Source organism: Dasypus novemcinctus, chromosome 21 (assembly GCF_030445035.2).
Source record: "Dasypus novemcinctus isolate mDasNov1 chromosome 21, mDasNov1.1.hap2, whole genome shotgun sequence".
Taxonomy (NCBI): Eukaryota; Metazoa; Chordata; class Mammalia; order Cingulata; family Dasypodidae; genus Dasypus; species Dasypus novemcinctus.
The window spans coordinates 14438285-14460638 of NC_080693.1; the positions used below are offsets into that span (position 1 = coordinate 14438285).

At 60.3% G+C, this 22354-nt stretch overlaps 1 protein-coding gene across 1 annotated transcript in view; it reads left to right on the top strand.

Annotated features, from left to right (window-relative positions):
• MYO15A (myosin XVA) overlaps positions 1 to 22354 on the top strand; it is a 67914-nt gene continuing 45560 nt past the window's right edge. Inside the window, 14 exon segments of the mRNA XM_058283351.1 lie at positions 1 to 366; positions 369 to 1097; positions 1143 to 1730; positions 1732 to 2072; positions 2154 to 3594; positions 5442 to 5524; positions 6032 to 6095; positions 6622 to 6731; positions 7063 to 7137; positions 7608 to 7704; positions 12879 to 12982; positions 13108 to 13171; positions 14001 to 14114; positions 14657 to 14818. Coding sequence (XP_058139334.1) covers positions 1 to 366; positions 369 to 1097; positions 1143 to 1730; positions 1732 to 2072; positions 2154 to 3594; positions 5442 to 5524; positions 6032 to 6095; positions 6622 to 6731; positions 7063 to 7137; positions 7608 to 7704; positions 12879 to 12982; positions 13108 to 13171; positions 14001 to 14114; positions 14657 to 14818 — 4338 coding nt within the window.

A 22354-nucleotide genomic window follows, 5' to 3' on the forward strand; every position in this document is an offset into this window, starting at 1 on the left:
ATGGCGAAGGAGGAGGACGAGGAGAAGAAAGCCAAGAAGGGCAAGAAGGGCAAGAAGGCGCCGGAGCCCGAGAAGCCCAAGCGCAGCCTCAAGGGGACGTCGCGCCTCTTCATGGGCTTCCGCGACCGCACGCCCAAGGTGTCCAAGAAGGGCCAGTTCCGCAGCGCCTCGACCTTCCTCTGGGGCCTGCACACCGGCCCGCAGAAGACCAAGCGCAAGAACCAGGCGCGCGCCGTGCTGCGCTCCACGTCCAAGCTCATGACGCAGATGCGGGCGGGCAAGAAGAAGCGCGCCATGCGCGGCAAGAAGCCGTCCTTCATGGTCATCCGCTTCCCGGGCCGCCGCGGCCACGGCCGCCTGCGCCCGCGCGCGCGCGCTCCGTCAGCAAGGCCTCCACGGCCGTCAACTGGCTCACCAAGCGCTTCCTGCTGCGCCGCGCCCAGGAGGCGGGCGCGGGGGCCGCCTGGCCGCGCCCCGCCGACGCCCGCGTGGGCTCCCGCAGGCTGCCCTTCCCGTCGGGGGCCGAGATCCTGCGGCGCGGCGGGCGCCTGCGCAGCTTCCCCCGCGCCCGCGGCCCCGCCGAGGCGGCCGAGCCCCTCGGCTTCCTGCCCTTCGCCGACGCCGCGCCCTTCCGGGCCTCGGGCTCGCGCCGCTCGCTCTACGGCCTCGAGGGCTTCCAGGACCTGGGCGAGTACTACGACTACTACCGCGAGGGCGACGACTACTACGACCGGCGCTCGCTGGACCGGTACGAGGAGCACGGGCCCTACCTGGACGGGCCCCCCGCCTGGCCGCCCCACGGCGACCCCTACGGCGCGTACCCGCCCGAGGGCCCCTACGACGGGCCCCTCTACCCGCCCGACGCCTACGGCCCCGGCTACGGCTACGACGACTACGGCCCCCCCTACGTGGCCCCGGCGGGGTACGGGGGCCCCTACGGCTACTACGAGGATTTCGAGGACCAGGCGTACCCCTACGGCTACTACCTGGACCCCTATGCGCCCTACGACGAGGTCTACCCGCCTTACGACACGGTCTACCCGCCCTACGACGCGGTCTACCCGCCTTACCACACGGTCTACCCGCCCTACGACGTGGTCTACCCGCCCTACGACCTGCCCTACGACGGGCCCTACGGCGAGCCCTATTACGACCCCTACGGCGTCCCCTTCGGCGTCCCCTACGCCGACAGCGTCTACGGGCCGGGGGACGAGGCCGGCTACCCGCCCCGGGTGCCCTACCTGTCCCCAGAGGAGCCGGCCCTCCCGTACCCGTGGGTGCCGCCACCCATGCCGGTGCCCCACAACCCGTACGCGCACCCCATGGACGACATCGCGGAGCTGGAGGAGCCCGAGGAGGGGCCCACGGAGCCGCCGCCGCCGCACGCCTCCTTCCGCCTGCCCAGCGCCGCCTTCTTCGAGCAGCAGGGCATGGACAGGCCGGCCCGCTCCAAGCTCTCGCTCATCCGCAGGTTCCGCCTCTTCCCCCGGCCGCAGGTGAAGCTGTTCGGGAAGGAGAAGCTGGAGGTGCCGCTGCCGCCCTCCCTGGACATCCCGCTGCCCCTGGCGGACGAGGAGGACGAGGAGGACGAGGAGGCGGCGGCGCCGGCCGCCGGGCCCTACGCGCCCCCGTTCTGGGGCTTCCTCGCGCCGCGCCAGCGGAACCTGCAGCGGGCCCTGGCGGCCTTCGGGGCCCCCGGCGACCTGGGCTTCGGGCCCGGCTTCGGCCGCCCCCCCCGCCCGGCCCGCCACCTCGCTGGCGCGCTTCCTCAAGAAGACGCTGTCCGAGAGGCAGGCTGTGCAGCGGCTCGGGGGCGGCCGGGGGGCCCGGGCGGGCAGGCCGGCCGTCAGGGAGGCCGCCTACAAACGCTTCGGCTACAAGCTGGCCGGCATGGACCCCGAGCGGCCCTCCACGCCCATCGCGCTGCGGAGGGTGCAGCCGCGGGCCCGCAACAACAACAACTCCCACCGCCCGCCCGCGGCCTCCCCCTGGGCCGCCCTCCTGTCCCCGCCCGCCGCCCGCCGCGCCCCCGGCCCCGCGCCGCCCGCCCACCCGGGCCCCAGCCGGCCCGTGTCCCCATACGGCTCCCTGCATCACCACCCGCCATCCTGGGCCGCCCTCCTGTCCCCACCCGCTGCCCCCCGCGCCACCAGCCCCGCGCCGCCCGCCCACCCGGGCCCCAGCCGGCCCGTGTCCCCGTACGGTTCCCTGCGCCACCACCCGCCACCCTGGGCCGCCCCTGCCCATGTGCCCCTCGCACCCCCCCAGGCCAGCTGGTGGGCCCTGGTGGAGCCCCCTCCTGGGAGCCCCTGGGAGCCCCCTGACCTGCTGGGCCTCCCCGGGCCCCTGGGCCCCCCGTGGCCCTCGCCACAGGCCTCGCGCAGGCTGGCCTGGGCTCCGAGCCCTCACGGCCCCGGCTACGGCTCGCCCTGGGGGTCCCCTCGGCCATCCCTCCGCGCCGGGCCCCCCTTCCGGCCGCCCTTCTCGCTACCGCCGCCCCGGCCCCGCTCGCTGCGGGAGCCCCCGACCCCGCGCCGGGCCTCGGGGCGCCTGGGCCCGCCCCTCTCCCCGGGCCAGTCGCGGCCGCCGTCGCCCCCGCCCCTGCTGGGCCGCTGCCTGCGGCGCCACTCGCTGAACCTGCCCCCGCGCCTGCCGCGCGGCTGGAAGCGCCTCAGCGAGCCCCCCACGCGGGCCGTGAAGCCGCGGGTGCGCCCCTTCCGCCCGCCGGCAGCCGCGTCCCCCGGGCGCGCCGAGGACCAGCGTGAGCCGGGGGACCCGGGGACGCCCTGGACGGTGCCCCAGCTGGCCCCCAGCTGGGACGTGGACCTGCCTCCCTCGCCACGTCCACCCTCCCCCTGGCCTGGGGGCGCCGGCACCCGCCGAGGCTTCTCCAGGCCACCCACTGTGCCCGAAATCCCCTTCCTCCAAAGCGGGGACCTGGGGCCACCTCCTGCCCCCCAAGCTGAGGAGCCCCCCACAGACTCGCCCGGCGTCTTCCTGGGTAGACACCGCGACCCCGGGCCCGGACAGCTCCCCAAATCGGCCAGCCCCAGCCCTGAGAAGGCAAGAGAAGACCCCCAGGCACCGGCCGAGCCCCCCGGGCCGACGCCGGCCGACGATGCCCCCCCAGAGCGGAGAGCGCTGGGACTCAGTTTCTCGTACCCACTGGCCGCCCACGACCAGACGCGGGCCATGTGGCCCCCCGGGCGCCGCTGGGGGACGCTGCCCAGGGCCCCTGCCCCCCTGGCACCCAGAGGAACCCCAGGGCCCCTGCCCGAGGGGAGCGGGCGGCGCCGGCCGGGCCCCGGGCGTTTCGCCGTGGTCATGCCTCGGGTGCGGAAGCTGAGCGCCTTCCAGCGCGCGGGACCTGCCGCCCCGGAGACCCCCGTCCAGGCCCCCCGGGGCCCGGAGCCCGGCCCCGAGCCGCGAGCCCGGAGGCTGCCGTGGCCCCGCCTCTGGCTGCTGGCGCGGGCACGCCGACCCTGGCCGCCGGCACAGGCCCAGCTCCCACCCGCCTGTCCAGGCCCCAGAGCCACCGGCCTGCCCCGCGGGGGTCCCCGCGAAGAGATGGGCCCTGGGAGCTGGCGGAGCAAGGTATGGGGCCCGGGTCAGAGGGAGGGCCTGGAGATCGGGGCGGGAGACACCTGGTGGGGGTGCCTGTGTGCACCTGGTGCGCTGCTCCCCATTGGGCCTCAGTTTGCCCCTCTGTGACTTGGGGAAACAGGCGTGGCCTCACGGAACCGCGGAATGAGGGTTGCAGATGTGACAACTCCCGGGTCCTTTGGGAAGAGAGCTTGTCTGTGAGCCCCAGTTCGGCCTCTGGGAGGCTAAAACCCCAAAGTTTTGGCAAAACTGCAGGACTTGCTTCTCTGCCCCGTCTTACCTCCATGCCTGCATCCCTGTATGTCCTTCGAACCCTCCCCTAAATTGGGGTGTTCTCTTTCTCGGAGCCCCTGCTCCCTTCGTAGACCCCTGACCGCACTGAGAGCGAGGGTCTGAGGACCCAGCCTCCCAACCTCCTCCCTGTGGAGAGGGAGACAGAGGCCCAGAAAGGGCGAGTCCTTGCTCGAGGTCACACAGCGAGCCAGGGACGGAGCCAGGAGGGCGCCTGGGCCCTGCCACGGGGTGTCTGGCTCCACACCCGTGGTGGAACGCGAGCCTGGACGCCCTGGGCAGAGGGGCACGGTCACCGGAGCCTCCCCCGGGACACCCGGGGTGGGCGGGGCTGGCAGGGGCGGCAGGCGCCTCTCAGCCTGCGCAGACGGCGCCCGGGAGAGCGGGCAGCCGGGGGGAGCAGGCAGCTGGCGGGCCCGGCCATGGCGACGGGGGCAGCCTGGCTGCTGGGGGGACCCTGGCCCCGGCGGCGGGTGCCCCGCGCAGTGTGGGCCGCGGCGCTGCGGGAGCGGGCCGCGGGGCGCCCAGGGGCGAGAGGCAAGGACGCCTGGGCCCTCCTCACCCTGGAATACGTGAGTGGCTGAATTATTCAGGGCCCGCGGCTGCCGGCGGGCACGTGGGCAGGCGGGCGGGCGGGAGGCCAGGCGCAGGGGATGCCGGCCGTGCCCCACTTAGCAGCACCCGCGATGGGCACGCCACGCCCGGGGCCTCCCTCCCGGTGTCCCTTTCCTCGCTGCGCCGGGGAGGGGCGGGCGCTGGGACTCGGAGGGCGGGAGAGGCTGGCAGCGGGCCGGCCTTCCTGTGGCCTGTACGTGCTCCTCGAAGAGGACGGCGTGCGCACGTGCATGCAGACAGGGCCGCGTGGGGGCCGGGGCGCTTTGTGCACGCCGGCCATGTGCACGCACATGTCACGGACGGGGGTACGGCTGCACGCCCAGCGGCTGGGCCTTCCTTTCCAGGAGCCGCAGGGGCTGGCAGGGTAGCCCCAGCAGTACACGTACACGTGAGCGTGGCCCCCGGGCACGCGAGAGTGCGGGCCCGACACGTGTGCTGCCCTTCGGGTCCCACGGGCGTGTTCCGGGACCACGCGTGCGAGCGTGGGCCGCAGGTGCTTGTGCGTCTGGGTTCCCGTGCCGCCTGCGGGCCAGGCGCAGGGCTGTGGTGCTCCCTGGAGGTCCCAGGACACAGCTGACCACGGAGCTGTCGCCCTGCACACGCGCTGGGCGGGCGAGGAGGTGTGGGAGCCGTGAGAACGACAGGCCCGGGGCTGGGAGGGCTTCCCTGGGCGGGGAGCTCCTCAGGGGCGCGGGCGTGCGGGTGCCCACCGCAGCAGGTCACGGGTCTGCGCGCCAGCTCGGGCGGGCCACAGCGTCCTGCCCCGAGCGCGGCCGAGGAGACCTGCAGGACGCGCCCGGCCAGCCTCGGCGTTCCCGCCACGACCATGGGCGCAATGCTCCCTGCTCGAGGGGCCGAGGAGGGACCGTGAACCCCCCGGGGTGTCCCCGCGGGGTGGCCTCCCACCCAGCCAACCCACACGTCTCCCGCAGATGCACTCTATCCGCAACCTGCCACGCGGGCGATTCCGTGAGCAGCGCCAGGAGGACGGCGTGGAGGATATGACGCAGCTGGAGTGAGTGGGGGCTGGGGCAGGCGGGGCGGGCTGGGCAAGGGGTCGCCACATGCCCCCCTCGACACCAGGAAGTGACTTTTCACCTCCCGGGACGTTTTCGGAGCCTCGGTTTCCCCATCTACATAACGGAGTGTCGAGAAGACTCAGCTCTGAGTCAGATGGGCCCAGGCTAACCCCGTCATACCTCTGTGCCTCGGTTTCCCCATCCATAAAATGGGGGTGGCGATAGTCCCTCCCTCCCACCGTTATCATGAGGTGCCCAAAATGTGAGGGCCTCCCCACCACCCCCCGGGAAGGCAGGACTGCCGTTTCACGGATGAAGAAACGGAGGCACCGAGAGGCTCAGTGGGTGGCCCCAGGTCTCTCCCAGCTGGTGGGGGTCAGCGATGGGTCTTGAACTCGGGCCCCGTCTGACCAAAGGCCAGCGCGCCACGGAGGGCCCTGGAAGCAACGGGCTGGGGCCCTGGCGGCCCCTGCCCTCACCGCCGCCCCCTCCCACCCCTCCAGAGACCTCCAGGAGGCCACCGTGCTAGCCAACCTGAAGAACAGATTTGAGCGGAACCTCATCTACGTGAGTGCGGGCGGGGCCCTGCGCTGACCCCCTCGCCGGCCAGACCCCGATTGCTCCTGCCAGCACCAAACCTGGCCTCTGGTTTGAGCACAGGAGCCGGGGCTGCGAGCCCTAAAACTGGAAGTCCTGGCACACAAGCGCCGTAGACCAGTGGGTGCGGGAGGGGCCCAGGAAGCCGGAGATGCGTGCTCCCACCGGGCACCCGGCCTCCCAGGGCCCAGGTCGGGCAGGCCAGAGAGGTGGCACCCCCGGGGTGCGGAAGGCAGGGACCCCCCAAGTAGCCCCCAACTCCCTCCCCACTCCAGGGAGGGGAGGTTTGGCCTCAGCACGAGGAAGAAGTTTCCGGAGGCAGCGCCCGACTGTATGAATAAACGTGGCTCGATCGGGGCCAGTGATTCCATCATGTGTTTCGAGGGACCAGGGCAGCGGATGACCGTCCTGATGGCCCGGGGCTCTGGGAGCGGGGGTGCGGGGAGGGCCGGGAGGAGCCGCACACCGAGACCCCCGCCGCCCCCTCCCACCCCAGACCTACATCGGCAGCATGCTGGTCTCCGTGAACCCCTACCAGATGTTTGGGATCTACGGCCCGGAGCAGGTGCAGCAGTACAGCGGGCGGGCTCTGGGAGAGAATCCGCCGTGAGTGCCCTGGAGCTGGGGACGTGGGGGTGCCCCGGGGGCTCTTGGGTCCCACTCCCCCTAGCTTGGCGAGTCCCCAGCGGTCCCTTGGCCTGACAGCCCCTTACTAGGTGGGCCACAGCCCTCGCTGGGCCCAGGGCCCCTCCTCACCAGGGGCTGGGGGCCCCGGTGGTCAGACCAGGATGGGGCAGGGAGCACGTCCCCCGGGGGTGAGGGCTGGGGGCAGGGCCTGCTGCTGGGCTCCCCAGAGATGCCCCCGCACCCCTGGAGGGCCTGGGAGGGCCAGGGCAGGGCCCGCTGCCCCACCACAGCCCCCAGCCTCTCTCCCCAGGCACCTCTTCGCGATTGCAAATCTCGCCTTCGCCAAAATGCTCGATGCCAAAGAGAGCCAGGGCATAATCATCAGGTAAGCGGGGGGAACGCCGCGCGTGGGTGCCGGTGAGCGTGTGCGTGGGTTGCCTGTGCGCGCGTCGTGGGGGGGTGCTCCCGTGTGCATATGGGCATTTGTGGGCGTGTGTTAATTGTGGGTATTTGTGTGTGCGCGTGCACGTGTCTGTGCGTGCATTGCGGGGTGTGTGCACACATGCGTGTGAATGGGCATCTCGTGAGTCTGTGTGCGCATTGCGGGTGGGTGTGCTGATGGGCGTTTGCTTGTCTGTGCCTGGGCGTGCACTTGGGGGGGAGGGGGCGAATGGGGGGGGGCCTCGGGCACCAGGCCGGCCCTGCTGTGTGGCCTGGGAACGTCTCTGGGCCTCTCTGGACCGGCACGTGGCCCGTGGCCCCTTGCCTCCCCAATCCCGGCTCCACGGTGGGGTGGAGGGCGCCCAGAGGAGGCCGCCCACAGGCGAGGCTCACTGCCCCCTTTGCCCGGTCCAGCGGAGAAAGTGGCTCTGGCAAGACCGAGGCCACCAAGCTGATTCTGCGCTACCTGGCCGCCATGAACCAGAAGCGCGACGTCATGCAGCAGGTGAGTGTGTCCGCGCGTCTGTCTGCCTGGGAGCCCCGGGTGAGAGCCCCCCGTGAGCATGCCCCCTACGCTCCCCCAAGAGGCCCCACTTCAAGGACGGGGAAACTGAGTCCCCGGGGGCCGGGCTTGGCCGGGGGCTGCGTGGGGAGGGGTTATGGGACCCTGAGCTCTTCCTGCCGCCGCCCCCAGGACGCGCCTGGGATCCTGGGAGCAGCCAGGGTCTCGCTCCACAGCCTCACGCTGGGGGCCCGCGGGCTTCGGGGACAGGAGGGGCGGGCCTGAGTGTCGGGTGGGGACCTCACGGACAAGCAGGGAGAGGCGGGGGACCCCGGGGGGCCGGGCCGGCATAGGACCGGGGCTTGCTGACAGGCCAGTCTACAGCCCCTGAGCTCCCAAAGTCAGACCCCCACCCTCACCCTCAAGAAAGGGCAACGGAGAACCGAGTGGAGGCCGAGAGCCGCGACTCAGACAGACAGACGTCCCTGCCCTCACGGAAATCGCTTCTTTGTCGGGGAGACAGACGGAAAGCAAAGGATGAGGAGTTGGGGTGGAAGGAAAGGGGGGGGACTGGGGCTGGCGGGAATTTTCCGCGGGGTGGGCAGGATGGGCCCTACCGGGGCCCACAGGGGAACAGTGACCCAGGAGAGCGAGTACAAAGGCCCTGGGGTGCAAGCAGGCAAGGAACCCGGGAGGACGGCGGCCCGGACCAGGCGGCCGTGACGAGGGGCGAGGAGGGACTCCCCCAGCTCAGACTTCACAGCCGCACCCTCGGGCTTCGCCACGAGGTTTGGAGTGACACGGGGTCCCTGCCAGTAGGGCAGCCAGGAGGGGCTCAGCCAGGCCCCCTTCGAGGCCCACCCTGGCCCACCAGCAGCCCTCCCTTCCCAGCTGGGCCTCTGGGTGGGCAACCGGGCCAGCCCTCTCTGTCTCCAGGCAAGGTTTTTCAAAACCTTTAAGGGTAGACTTCCGGAAGGACTGGCTAGGTAGGCAGGGAAAGAAGTAAAGGCACGTCCAGCCCCGACTCTGTGCCAGGGGTCCTCGGCTGTGTCCTCACACCAGATCCTCACAGCAATCCCGTGGAGTAGGAACTGTTGGACCTACTACACAGAAGGGGAAACTGAGGCTCGTGAGGACGGGGGACTTGCCCGAAGTCCCAGATGAGGTGGCGGAGGAGCTGGGCTTTGAAGTTCTTGGTCAGAGAGCTCGTCTGGACAGGGGTCAGGGAGATAGGCGGGCCGTGGGACGTGGCTGGACACAGGAGAGCTCTGTGCCAGTGCACAGTGGGCTGAGGCCACCTCGGCTAACCGGTGCCCACGGGGCTTGCCTTCTAGCCCCTGCTCTGGCCCTCCTCCTGCAACGGGTCGGTTTCGGGCATGGCTGGATCCAGGTTCTTAAAGAGCGCCCCATCTTCGCGCCACCCTCCCCTCCTGTCTCCTGTTGGTGGACAGGCCAGAATAAGTCTCAGCATTCTCTCTCCTTGGGCCGCCTTTGGTCAGTGCCCTCAGTCGAACCAATCGCGTCACAGGGGGAGTGAATGCCAGGCCCTGATTGGCCGAGGCCTGGGTCACAGGCCCCGCCCCCTGGGCTGGGTGTGAAAAGGGCTCCTGTTTGGGGGGCGGGGTGGGAAGGCCCCCCCCCAGGTGCCGGAGGGTCACCCAGTTGGGGCCCTGGTCCTCACACCGGCCCCCCGCTGGGTGTCCCGCCCGGAACACAGAAGCAGCTGCCCCGCCCTCGTGGGCACTCACGGGGCTTCCAGACTAAGGGACCGTGCGGGGAAGGCCTTGGGCAGCCTCGGACGTGCTGAACAACGCCCCCAGGTCCCTGGCCCTTTCTGGGCCCAGAATTACCTGGACCAGGTGGGAGTGGGGTGTGACCATTGTCCCCAAGATCACAGATGTTATTTCTCTTTTTTTTTTTTAGATTTATTTTATTTATTCCCCCCCCCCCAGTTGTCTGTTCTCTGTGTCCATTTGCTGTGTGTTCTTGTCCGCTTCTGTTGTCAGCCGCACAGGAATCTGTGTTTCTTTTTGTTGCGTCATGTTGCTGTGTCAGCTGTCCGTGTGTGCGGCGCCATTCCTGGGCAGGCTGCATTTTCTTTCGTGCTGCGCGGCTCTCCTTACGGGGCGCACTCCTTGTGCGTGGGGCTCCCCTACGCAGGGACACCCCCGCATGGCACGGCACTCCTTGCGCGCATCAGCACTGCGCGTGGGCCAGCTCCCATGGGTCAGGAGGCCCGGGGTTTGAATCGCGGACCTCCCATGCGGTAGGCAGACACCCTGTCCATTGGGCCAAGTCCGCTTCCCACAGGTGTTATTTCTGCCGTGACAAGACCTCCTCTACTTCTTCCCTAAAAATTTTCTACTTTTTTGTGGTGACATCTATAGAAGACAGCATTTCCCATTTCAACCACATTCAAGTACGCAGGGTATTAGCAGAACTTCTCCATCACCCCGAAGAGAAACTGTGCCTATGAAGCCCGGGCTCCCATTCCCCATTCTGCACATTCTGACAAGTTCATGTACGTGTGAGCGTACGACAGTGCACCCTCTGTGTCTGGACTCGTTTGCTCGGCATCATGTTTTCAGGGTCTATCCATGTCGCGGCGTGCTTCAGCACTTCACACCTTTTAAAGGCTGAATCATATTCTATCCTATGGCTAGACCACATTTTACTCATTCATTCATCCATTGTGTTCATCCGCGGACACTTGGGCTGCTTCCCTCTTTGGCTGGTGTGCTAACGCTGCTCTGAGCACACGTGTTCAAGCACCTGTGTGAGACCCTGTTTTCAACTCTTTGGGCTATAGAGCCAGAAGGGGGATTGCCAGAAGCCTCCAATAGCAAAGTCTCAACCGGCCCCGCTTTCTGCCGGAGTCTGCAGCTCTCTGGCGCTGGCTCGCGGCAATCCTTCGAGTTCCGTGGCTTGCATCTCTGCCTCCGTCCCATGGCCGTGGTCTCCTCCTGCGCATCCCAATTTCCTCTGTCTTATAAGAGCTCCAGTCGTAAGGATTAGGCCCACATGGATTTAGTTTAGCCTCATGTAAATAGGATCTTCAAAGTTCCTGTTTACAATGGACTCCCATAAATAACATCTGCAGAGGTCCTGTTTAGAAACTCATGTTCTAAATTAGAGGACAAGGATCCACAGGAACGTGGATTAAGACTTGGGTGTGTCTTTGGTGGTTTGTGATTCAATCTGTATATCTGATTATGTATGCAGATATATTCAATCAGCAGCTAGAGCAATCAGCGTACACAGTATACTCAGTGTGTTAGTTTGCTAAGGCCTGCCAACGCAATATACCAGAAGTGGGTTGGTTTTTATAATGGGAGTTTAGGGTAAACGCTTATGGCTCCAAGGCTGGGAAATTGTCCAAATCAGAGAAGCCGGCTCACACAGGCCAGCTGCTGGCGTCCTGGCCCCTGGCATGGCGAGGCACGATGGCAGCCTGTCCTGCCGCCTCCCCCAGGCCCCGGTCTCCCTGCTCTGCCGTGGGCGCTCCGGCTCGCGGCTGGCCTCGCCGCCCGCCGTGGGCGCTCCGGCTCGCGGCTGGCTGCCCGCCTTGGGCGCTCCAGCTCGTGGCTGGCTGCCCGCCGTGGGTGCTCCGGCTCGTGGCTGGCCTCGCTGCCCGCCCGCCGTGGGTGCTCCGGCTCGTGGCTGGCTGGCTGCCCGCCGTGGGTGCTCCGGCTCGTGGCTGGCCTCGCCGCCCGCCCGCCGTGGGTGCTCCGGCTCGTGGCTGGCCTCGCCGCCCGCCGTGGGCGCCCCGGCTCGCGGCTGGCCTCGCCGCCCGCCGTGGGTGCTCCGGCTCGTGGCTGGCCTCGCCGCCCGCCCGCCGTGGGTGCTCCGGCTCGCGGCTGGCCTCACCGCCCGCCGTGGGTGCTCCGGCTTGTGGCCTCACTGCCTGTCACTGGGCCTCGCTGCCTCAGCCTCAGCTGCTCCGCCCCTGGCCCCGCTCAGCCTCTGGGTTTCCCTGACTTTCCGCGGCCCTAGGTGGCCCTGGTGCCCTCCCGCGCGGCAGGGTAGAAGGCGGCGCCTGCTCTGTGTCCCACTCACGTAAGACTCCAGGGAAGGACCAGGCTGCACCCCGGGCCCACCTCTAACCAAAGGTCCACCTGGATCTAAACGTGCAACAGGCTGACGCCACGGGGATGGGTTAGCCTGAGGATGTACTTTTCTGGGGTCCCAAAAGACTCAAACCAGGCCACTCAGCATTTCAATAACTTAAGCATGGGTGCTCATGGCCGGGGGGGGGTGTCTCCATGAGCAGGTGACAGGTGTGCAACGTCCCAAAGGAGCGGGAGCATGAGCCACCCAGGTATAGAAAGCCCCGGTTCCAGGCACAGGGACAGCAAGCGCAGCTGCCCAGAGGCAGGAGGGGGCCTGGGTGTCTGGGTGCTGCGGGGAGGGCCGTGGGGCTGAGGGCAGAGCCAGGGAGCGGGGAGGTGGGGGAGGGGCCGGGGGGGGCTGGGTTGTGCCGGGCCTCGAAGGTCACGGCGAGGACTGCGGCTTTGGCCCTGAGCGCGGTGGGAGCCCGCGGGGAGCCTGGCCTGGCACGGCTTGGAAAGGACCCCTGTGGGTGCTGCATTCAAGGCCACCCTGTAGGGAGCGAGGGCGAACCTGGGAGGAGCCGCCCACGCGAGTCCAGGCCGGTGGCGGCAGTGGGGGTGGGGGGAATCCACCCAGCAGGTCTCGCGCGTCCTGCGGCCACGCCACGGGCCCCGCGCCTGGACACCTGGGCTCCCGGGTCTGCCCTCGTCAGGCGCTCCCCCGCCTACCGCGAGGAGCCCAGAGGGGCCCCCGATCTGGTCCGGGGTTGGTGGCGGCCAGGCCGGCCGGTGACCGCTTCTGGTCTCTCTCTCTCCTTCTCCTCCGGCCCGGGCGTTCCTGAAGATAAAGGTACTCGGGTGTGCGTGCCCGCGTGCGCAGTGGGTGGTGGGCGCCCGAAGGCCGCTGCTGGGCGGGGGCTGAGGTGGGAGGGAGCCCCGGGGTGATGGGGGGCCGGAGGGGGTAGCCCAGGGCTTGCGGGGAGCCCCCAGGAGGGGTAAGTCGAGGCAGTGGGGGCATTAGGAGGTGCTAGGGAGCCCATCTGCGGTCACCCCTCGCGAGGGGGTCCTCGGGGAGATCTGCATCTGGGGAAACCCCAGAAGGGCCCCCCCAATCCCCAATTCCCACATCTCCAGATCCTGGAGGCGACACCCCTCCTCGAGTCCTTCGGGAACGCCAAAACCGTCCGGAACGACAACTCCAGCCGCTTCGGGAAGTTCATGGAGATCTTTCTGGAAGGGTGAGGGGCCAGTGGAGGGGCCATCCAGGGGGGTCGGCCCAGCCCCCAGAGCCCAAAGGCTAACAGCAGCTGCCCCCTGCCCCCCCCACCCCTCTCGAGCCGACCTGTGCTCCCCCCACCCACAGGGGCGTGATCTCTGGTGCCATAACCTCCCAGTACCTGCTGGAGAAGTCCAGGATCGTGTTTCAGGTGAGCCACCCCCCCCCACTGGGACCCTCGTGTGCCGGGCGCGAAGGGACAAGGCTCAGAGCCGGGCGCCTGGCGGTGCTGGGGACGCGTGTAGCGAGTGAGCGAGCACCTGTGTGTGGGCTGTGCATCCATGTGTGTCTGTGTGTCCAGCGAGCAGACGGGCTTGTCCGCGCCCCTACCCTGCTCCCCTCCGGCCACACTGACCCCGCATTCCAGAAGTACCTTAGGCAGGCTTCTACCCCAGGGCCTTTGCACCTACCCAGCCGCCTCCCGGAACACTCTCTCCCCAGCCGCCCACGTGGCCAAAGCCCTCACCGCCTCCGAGCCTGCCCTGGGGTGTCACCCGCTCTGCGGAACTGCCCCCACTTGAGAGCCCAGCCCCCACTCCCACCCTGCCGCACCCCCACCCCTCCCTGCGCCACTTCCGTCGGGGCACGCATCGCCCCCCGGCGTAGTCGATGATCTACCCAGGGCCTTGCGGAGCGTCTGCCTCCCCGGGAGGTCGGGGGTCCAAGGGACTCGCGCACAGCCGGGGTGCGTCGGAGGTGCTCGGCCAGCCGGGCCGGTGGACCTGGCAGGCACCGTGTGCGCCCGTGCGGGCAGGTGTGTGTGTGTGTCTGTGAGCTTGCACACGAGAGAAGAAAGGCAACTTTCTCTTATTTCTCCAGACAAAAGAAATCCTAGGGGAAAAAAAAGGATAAAGCCCAGCGCGGAGCCCTCGCGTTCCCGGGGTGCCCCTGTGCCAGGCTGGGGCCCCCCTGGTCCTCCCAAGGGGCGCGCCTGGGCCTGTGTGTCTAGGGGGTCACCTGGGTGGGGTGTGACCCCGCAGGCCAAAAACGAGCGGAACTACCACATCTTCTACGAGCTGCTGTCGGGGCTGCCCGCCCAGCTCCGGCAGAGCTTCAGCCTCCAGGAGGCCGAGACCTACTACTACCTGAACCAGGTGGGGGCGGCGGGCGGCGGGGGGCACGCGGGGCGCAGGGGGGACCACGGGGGCAGGGCGGCAGGGGCGGGGCCCAGGCTGCACGGCCAGCACCTGGGAGCAGCATGGGGCACCCCAGGGCCCTGGCCGCCCACCCCTCACCCTCATCTGCTCCTCGCTGACCTCGACCCCCTGGCCCGGACTTCCCGTCCACGCCCCCTGCCCGCTCCCCCCGCCCCGGGCAGGGCCGAGAAGCCGGGTCCCGCCGTCCTGACCGCCGGGCCGGGGACCCCGGGGCTCGGGGAGCGCGAGTTTGGATTGAAGGCAGCAGGCGGGACAGAGAGCGGCACGGGTCAAAGCAGGGCCAGGCAGGCACCTGCCTCCTCCCCTCTCCGGGGCTACAGATCCCCGCTCTGTGCCTCAGTTTCCCCATGTGTAGAAAGGGGCTCGGGGCAAGGGTGAGGACCAGCAGCACCCGCTCCAGGCCTCCGGCACGGGCCCACCAAGTGCCCTGCCAGGCCCCTGACCCCTGACCCCTGACCCCAACCCCCGGCCCGGCCCAGGGCGGAAACTGCGAGATCGCGGGGAAGAGCGACGCCGACGACTTCCGGAGGCTGCTGGCGGCCATGGAGGTGCTGGGCTTCAGCGGCGAGGACCAGGACGGCATCTTCCGCATCCTGGCCTCCATCCTGCACCTGGGCAACGTCTACTTCGAGAAGTACGAGGTGAGGGGACTCGGGGGCCGCCGGGGCGCCCCGCACCCGGCCCCGAAGCCGCGGGGTCCGCTCTCAGGTCACCAGACACGCTCGTTGTTCCGCCTCTTCGGTTCCGTCGGGGCGATCGTCTTTTCCTCGCTGCTGAGTGAGAACTCCCTACACGTGCTCAAGAAAGCAGCGCTTCTGTCTGACAGGGCACATACATCTTTCCGTTTTCCACTGACGTTTTGACTATTTACAGGGCTGGTTTTCTGCCATGCCGATTTCTAGGCGGTTCGTTTATCCATGTGTTCTTGTCTGCGTTTTGGACTTTGTATCCTCTTTAGACACTGAAATGATAACAGCCTTCTCCCATAGGCTTTTCGTTTTGCTCTTTTCTTTAAAAAAATTATCACGGTGACATCTATATAACATAGCGTTTCCCATTTTAACCACTTCTCCAACAGTTTTTTTGAAACCTTTCATGGTTTTGTTTCTACATTTAAAATCTTTGATTTTAATGACATTGTTTTTTTTTTTTTTAAGATTTATTTTATTTATTTCTCTCCCCTTCCCCTGCCCGCCCCGGCTGTCTGTTTTCTGTGTCCATTCGCTGTGTGTTCTTTCTTTGTCCGCTTCTGTTGTTGTCAGTGGCACAGGAATCTGTGTCTCTTTGTCGCATCATCTTGCTGCATCAGCTCTCTGTGTGTGCGGCGCCATTCCTGGGCAGGCTGCACTCTCTTTCACGCTGGGCGGCTCTCCTTACGGGGCGCACTCCTTGCGCATGGGGCTCCCCTATGTGGGGACACCCCTGCTTGGCAGGGTACTCCTTGCGCGCGTCAGCACTGCACATGGGCCAGCTCCACACGGGTCAAGGAGGCCCGGGGTTTGAACCGCGGACCTCCCATGTGGTAGACAGACGCCCTAACCACTGGGCCAAGTCCGCTTCACTTTAATGACATTCTAAAGTTGAAAAAAAGAAAAGATATTTGACTTATCAGGAAGTTATCCTAGTTTAAAGTGTGAGATAGGGATCCAATTTATTTATTTGTATTTTTTTTATTTTTTAAATATTTTCTATTGAGGTCAAATTTACGTAACATAAAATCAGTCATTTTTTTTTTTTTTTAAGATTTATTTATTTATTTAATTTCCCCCCCTCCCCTGGTTGTCTGTTCTTGGTGTCTATTTGCTGCGTCTTGTTTCTTTGTCCGCTTCTGTTGTCGTCAGCGGCACGGGAAGTGTGGGCGGCGCCATTCCTGGGCAGGCTGCTCTTTCTTTTCGCGCTGGGCGGCTCTCCTTATGGGTGCACTCCTTGCGCGTGGGGCTCCCCTACGCGGGGGACACACCTGCGTGGCAGGGCACTCCTTGCGCGCATCAGCGCTGCGCATGGGCCAGCTCCACACGGATCAAGGAGGCCCGGGGTTTGAACCGCGGACCTCCCATATGGTAGACGGACGCCCTAACCACTGGGCCAAAGTCCATTTCCCAAAATCAGTCATTTTAAAGTGAGCAATTTGGTACCTTTTAATGCATTCACAGTGTTGCACAGCCATCACCTCTATCTAGTTTGAAAACATTTTCATCATCCCAACATAAAAGCTCATTCCCAACAGCTATCACTCCCCTTTCCCTCTCTCTCCAGCTCCTGGCAAGTACCAGGCTGCTTTCTGTTTCTGTGGATTTGCCTATTCTGGACATTTCATATAAATGAGATCACACCAGATGTCATCTTTGCATCTGGCTTCTTCGCCTCAGCCTAACGTTTTCAAGGTTCCCCGTATGGCGACGTGCTTCAGAACTTCATTCTTTTTCACAGCTGTATTGTATTCCATTGTATGGACATCCCACATTTGTTTATTCCTTCATCCATTGTTGAACATTTGGGTTGTTTCCCCTTTTTAGCTATTGTGAATTGTGCTGCTATGAACATTTGTGTAAAAGTGTCTGTTTGAGTCCCTGCCTTTGGGGTATGAACCTAGAAGTGGGATTGCTGGGTCATGTGTAATTCTATGCTTAACTCCCCACCCCGATGGCTCCTTCATCTGTCTGCTCGTTGTATCTGCTTGTTGTCTATTCGTTGTCCACTCACTGTGTCTGCTCGTTGTCTGCTCCTTGTGTCCACTCGCCTGCTCGTCTTCTTTAGTAGGGACCAGGAACTGAACCAGGACCTCCTGTGTGGAAGACAGGCACCCAACGGCATGAGCCACATTTGCTTCCCAGTGCTCAACTTTTAAGAAACTGCCAAACTGTTTTCCACAGCTGCACCATTTAACAGTCCCCAGAGCCATGCATGAGCGTTCCAGCTTCTCCATGGCCTTGCCACCACTCGTTATTTTCTTTTTTTTATGATAGCCATGCTTGCAAGTGTGAAACAGTGTCTCCCTATGGTTTTAATTTGCACTTCCCTAATAACTAAGGATATTGAGTGTCTTTTCCTGTGCTTGGCAACCATTTGTATGTATTCTTTGGAGAAATGTCATGTTATTTGAGTCCTTTGTCCATTCTTTAAATAGGATTGTTTGTCTTTGTGGTGTTGATCCAGTTTGTTCTTTTCCAGCTGGTTATTCAGTTGTCCTCTTCTCTTGATTTGAAAAATACGTATTTATCATGTATGAAATTCCTATGTACTTTTACATCTAATTCCAGACTTTCTATTGTGCTTCGTTAGTCTATTTATACATTGGTTTCACAATAATTGTAGCTTTATGATATGTTTTTTCTTTCTTTTCCCATGATACGTTTTTTAATAAATCAATTTTATTAATACATATTAATAGAGCATACAATTCATCAAAAGTGTGCAAAATTTGGTGTAATCACAGTTGTGCCTTCTTCACTTCAATCATCATTAGAGCATTTTATTATTTCAGTGATAATAATAATAAACAAAAAACCAAAGAAGAAAATTCTTCACCCCTCGATCTCCCGATGCTTCCCCTGCTATACATAGCTGTTATTTCTGGCTATTCTTATATAATTACTTATTTATTTATTAAGCAGTTTTTATTGAGATATATTTATATACCATATGCTGTATCCAATGTGTGTAATCAATAACTTTTAGTATAATCACAATGTTAGGCATCCACCACCTCAAAAAATTTTGGAGCAATGTCATTACTCCAAAAAGAAAACCTCCACATCCCTTAGCAGTCCTTCCCCAGCCCTACATAACCACTAATCTAATTTCATCTTTATGAAACTGATTTTATTTACATTTTATATAAATGGAATCACCATTTGTAGTGCATTGTGTCTGGTTTCTTTCACGTAGTATAATGCGTTTTTTTGTTCCGATATTAACATCTTGTAGTATTAAATTACACTTATTCAATTTCAAAGAAAAAGTCTTTTCTTAAAGAAAAACAGTCCTATATATGCAATTTTACACATATTCATATTTTACATGTGGTTTTAGTATGCTGTACAGTCCCATATTATATTTTTTAGCTTTCCTTTTAGTAATATACAGAATCTTAGACTTTCCCTTTAAACCACTTTCATATCCACATAATAGGACTGCTATTTACAGAGATTATGCTGGGCTTTTACCTTTTCTAATCATTTCCAAAGATTAACACGCACCCTTTTTACCAATGCTGCACAAGTTAACCCTCAGCTTTCCATTCTCTAGCGTCACTCTATTTTCTGGTAACCCATATTCAAGTTATTAATTCCATGAGATTGCACAGCATATTTAGTATCTTTAATTCATAGTAGCACAATCACACAGTACTTGTCCTTTTGTGTCTGGCTTGCTTCACTCAACATGTCTTCCAGGTTCATTCGTGTTGTCATATGTTTTACGACTTCATTTCTTCTTACAGCTGCATAATATTCCATTGTGTGTATACACCACAGTTTATCTCTCTGTTCACCAGTTGATGAAACCTGGGTTGTTTCCATCTTTTAGCAATTGTGAATAATGTCGCCATGAACATCAGTGTGCAGATGTCTGTGTGTGTCACTGCTCTCAGTTCTGGGTATACACCGAGTAGTGGTATTGCGAGGTCACACGGCAAGGAAGTCTACACTCAGATTCCTTAGGAACTGCTAAAAAGTCCTCCACAGGACTTTTGGCTGTACCATTCTGCATTCCCACCAACAGCGAATAAGTGTTCCTATCTCCTTGCCCTCTCCAACATTTGTGCTTCTCTGTCCTTTTAATAGTGGCCATTCTGATAGGTGTGAAACAATATCTCATTGTAGTTTTGATTTGCATTTCCCTACTTGCTAGTGACATTGAACTTTTTTTATGTGTTTTTTGCCATTTGTATTTCTTCTTTGGGCAAATGTCTATTCAAGGCTTTTGCTCATTTTAAAAATTAAGTTGTCTTTCTGTTGTTGAGTTATAGCATCTCCCTATATGGACATTAAACCCTTATCAGATATGTGATTTCCACATATTTTCTCCCACTGAGTTGGCTGCCTTTTCACTCTTTTGACAAAGTCCTTTGAGATGCAAAAGTTTTGTGAGGAGGTCCCATTTATCTAATTTTTTCTTTTGTTGCTGGTGCTTTGGATGTGAGGTCCAAAGAAACCATCACCTACCACAAGTCTTTAAGATGTTTCCCCACATTTTTTTCTAGTAGTTCTATGGTCCTGGCTTATTACATTTAAGTCTTTGATTAGTTTTCTTTTCTTTTCTTTTAAGCTTGTTTTATTTTTTTCCTTTCCCTCTCCCCTGCTGTGCTTTTTGTTTTTTGTTTTTTGGTTGTTTTTTTTTTTTGCTGTGTCCATTTGCTGTATGATCTTCTGTATCTATTTCTCTTTTTGTCTTCTTTTCTCATCTTTCTCCTCTAGGATTCACCAGGATTCGATCCTGGGTACCTCTGATACGGAGAGAAGTTCCGTGTCAATTGTACCACCTCAGTTCCTGGTCTCTGCTGCACTTCACCTTGACTTTCCCCTTCGTCTCTCTTTTGTTGCGTCATCACCCTGCTGCGTGACTCACTTGTGGGGCACTGGCTACTGCACAGGCACTCGGCTTGCTGCGCAGGCACTCGGCTCACCACGTGGCACTTGTGCAGGCACTCGGCTCACTGCGCTGGCACTTGTGTGGGCACTCGGCTCGCCACGTGGGCACTCAGCTCACCACGTGGGCACTCGGCTCGCCACGTGGGCACTCAGCTCACCACATGGGCACTCGGCTTGCTGCGCAGGCACTCGGCTCACCACGTGGGCACTCGGCTCACCACGTGGGCACTCGGCTCGCCACGTGGGCACTCGGCTCGCCACGTGGGCACTCGGCTCACCACACGGCACTTGTGCAGGCACTCAGCTCACTGCGCTGGTACTTGTGTGGGCACTCGGCTCACCACGTGGGCACTCGGCTCGCCACGTGGGCACTCGGCTCACTGCATGGGCACTTGACGCACCATGCAGGCACCGATTTGCCACATGGGCAGTGGCTCGCAGTGCAGGCATACTTTTCCTTCTTCTTTTTTTACCAGGAGTCCCCAGGGATTGAACCCGGGCCCCCCCATGTGGTAGGCGAAGGCCTTATCACTTGGGTCATAGATAGGGAGTGAGACGGGCCCTCTTTCATTCTTTTGGTAATGGATATCCAGTGTTCCCAGCGCCATTTATTGAAGAAACTGTTTTATCTCATTAACATGGCTTTGGTAGGTTTGTTGAAAACTAGTTGGCGGTTCTATGCCACTGACAAAAGTGTCTTTCTTTATGCCAATAACATGCTATTCTGATCACTGTAGCTTTGGAATATGTTTCAAGTTCAGGCAGTGAAATTCCTTCCACATCGTTCTTCTTTTTAAACTGCTTTTGGCTATTTGGGTGCACTTTCCCTTTCAAATGAAATTGGTAACTGCCTTTTGTAATTCCGTAAAGTAAGCAGTTGGGATTTTGATTGGTATTGCATTGAATCTATAAATCAGTTTGGGTGGGGTTGACATCTTCACTATATTTATTCTTCCAGTCCATGAACACAGCATGTCTTTCCATTTGTTTTTAGGTCTTTGTTGATTTCTTATAGCATTGCTTTGTAGTTTTCTGCATATAGGTCCTGAATTTCTTTGGTTAAATTGATTTCTAGTTTTTTTAGTCTTTTTGTTGCTCTCATAAGTGGAAATTTTCCCCCTGATTTCCTCCTCAGATTGTTCAATACTAATATACAGAAACATTACTGATTTTTGCATGTTGATCTGGTATCCTGCCACTTTGCTGAACTTGTTTATTAGCTCAAGTAGCTTTGTTGCAGACATTTCAGAGATTCCTAAATATAAAATCATGTCATTTGCAAATGGTGTTTTACTTTTTTTCCTATTTGGGTGCCTTTTTTTTTTTCTTGTGTTATTGCTCTAGCTAGAACTTCTAGCACACTGTTGAATAGCAATGCTGACAGTGGGCATCCTTGTCTTGTTCCCGATCTTAGAGGAAAAGCGTTCAGCCTTTCCCCATTGAGTACTGTGCTTCCTATGGGTTTTTCTTTTTTTTAATTTATTTTATTTTTTGAATTTCTCTCCCCTTCCTTCTGCTCCCCCCAGTTGTCTGCTCTCTGTGTCCATTTGCTGTGTGTTCTTCTGTGTCCACTTGCATTCCTGCCAACGGCACTGGGAATCTGTGTCTCTTTGTTGCATCATCTTGCTGCATCAGCTCTCCATGTGTGTGGTGCCACTCCTGGGCAGGCTGCACTTTTTTTGCATGAGGTGGCTCTCCTTCAGGGATGCACTCCTTGTGCGTGGGGCTCCCCTATGCGGGGGACACCCCTCCATGGCACGGCACTCCTTGCGTGCATCAGCACTGTGCGTGGGCCAGCTTATCACATGCATCAGGAGGCCCTGGGTTTGAACCCTGGACCTCCTATATAGTAGGCAGAAGCTCTATCTGTTGAGTCAAATCCTCTTCCCTGGGTTTTTCATATATGCCTTTTATCATATTGAGGAATTTTCCTTCTATTCCTATCTTTTGAAGTATTTTTATCAAAAAAGTATGTTGGAGTTTGTCCAATGCCTTTTCTGCATCAATCAAGATGGTCATGTGTTTTTTTTCCTTCAATTTGTTGTTGTTTTTTTAAAGATTTATTTTTATTTCTCTCCTCTTCCCTCCCCCCTCGCACCCCCGAGTTGTCTGCTCTCTGTGTCCATTTGCTGTGTGCTCCTCTGTGACTGCTTCTATCCTTATTAGCAGCACTGGGAATCTGTGTTTCTTTTTGTTGCATCATCTTGTTTTTATTTCTATCCACAATGTGGTTTTTTGTTTGTTTGTTTGTTTAGGAGGTACCCAGGATTGAACCCAGGACCTCATGCATGGGAAGCAGGTGCTCAACCACTGAGCTGCATCCGTTCCTCAGTGAGAGTTGGTTTTTTCATTTTTTTAAATTTATTTTTGTTTGTGTGTTTTTAGGAAGTACCAAGGATCAAACTTAGGACCCTGTACGTGGGAAGCAGGTGCTCAACGACTTGAGCTACATCTGCTCCTCCCACGATATGTTTTAATATCTAGTAAGGTAGCCTTTACTCATCTTCTTATTCAGAATTTTCCTGGCTACTCTGACTTTTTCTGTTTATGTATCTATGAACTTAAAACTCAGCTTACCTAATTTTT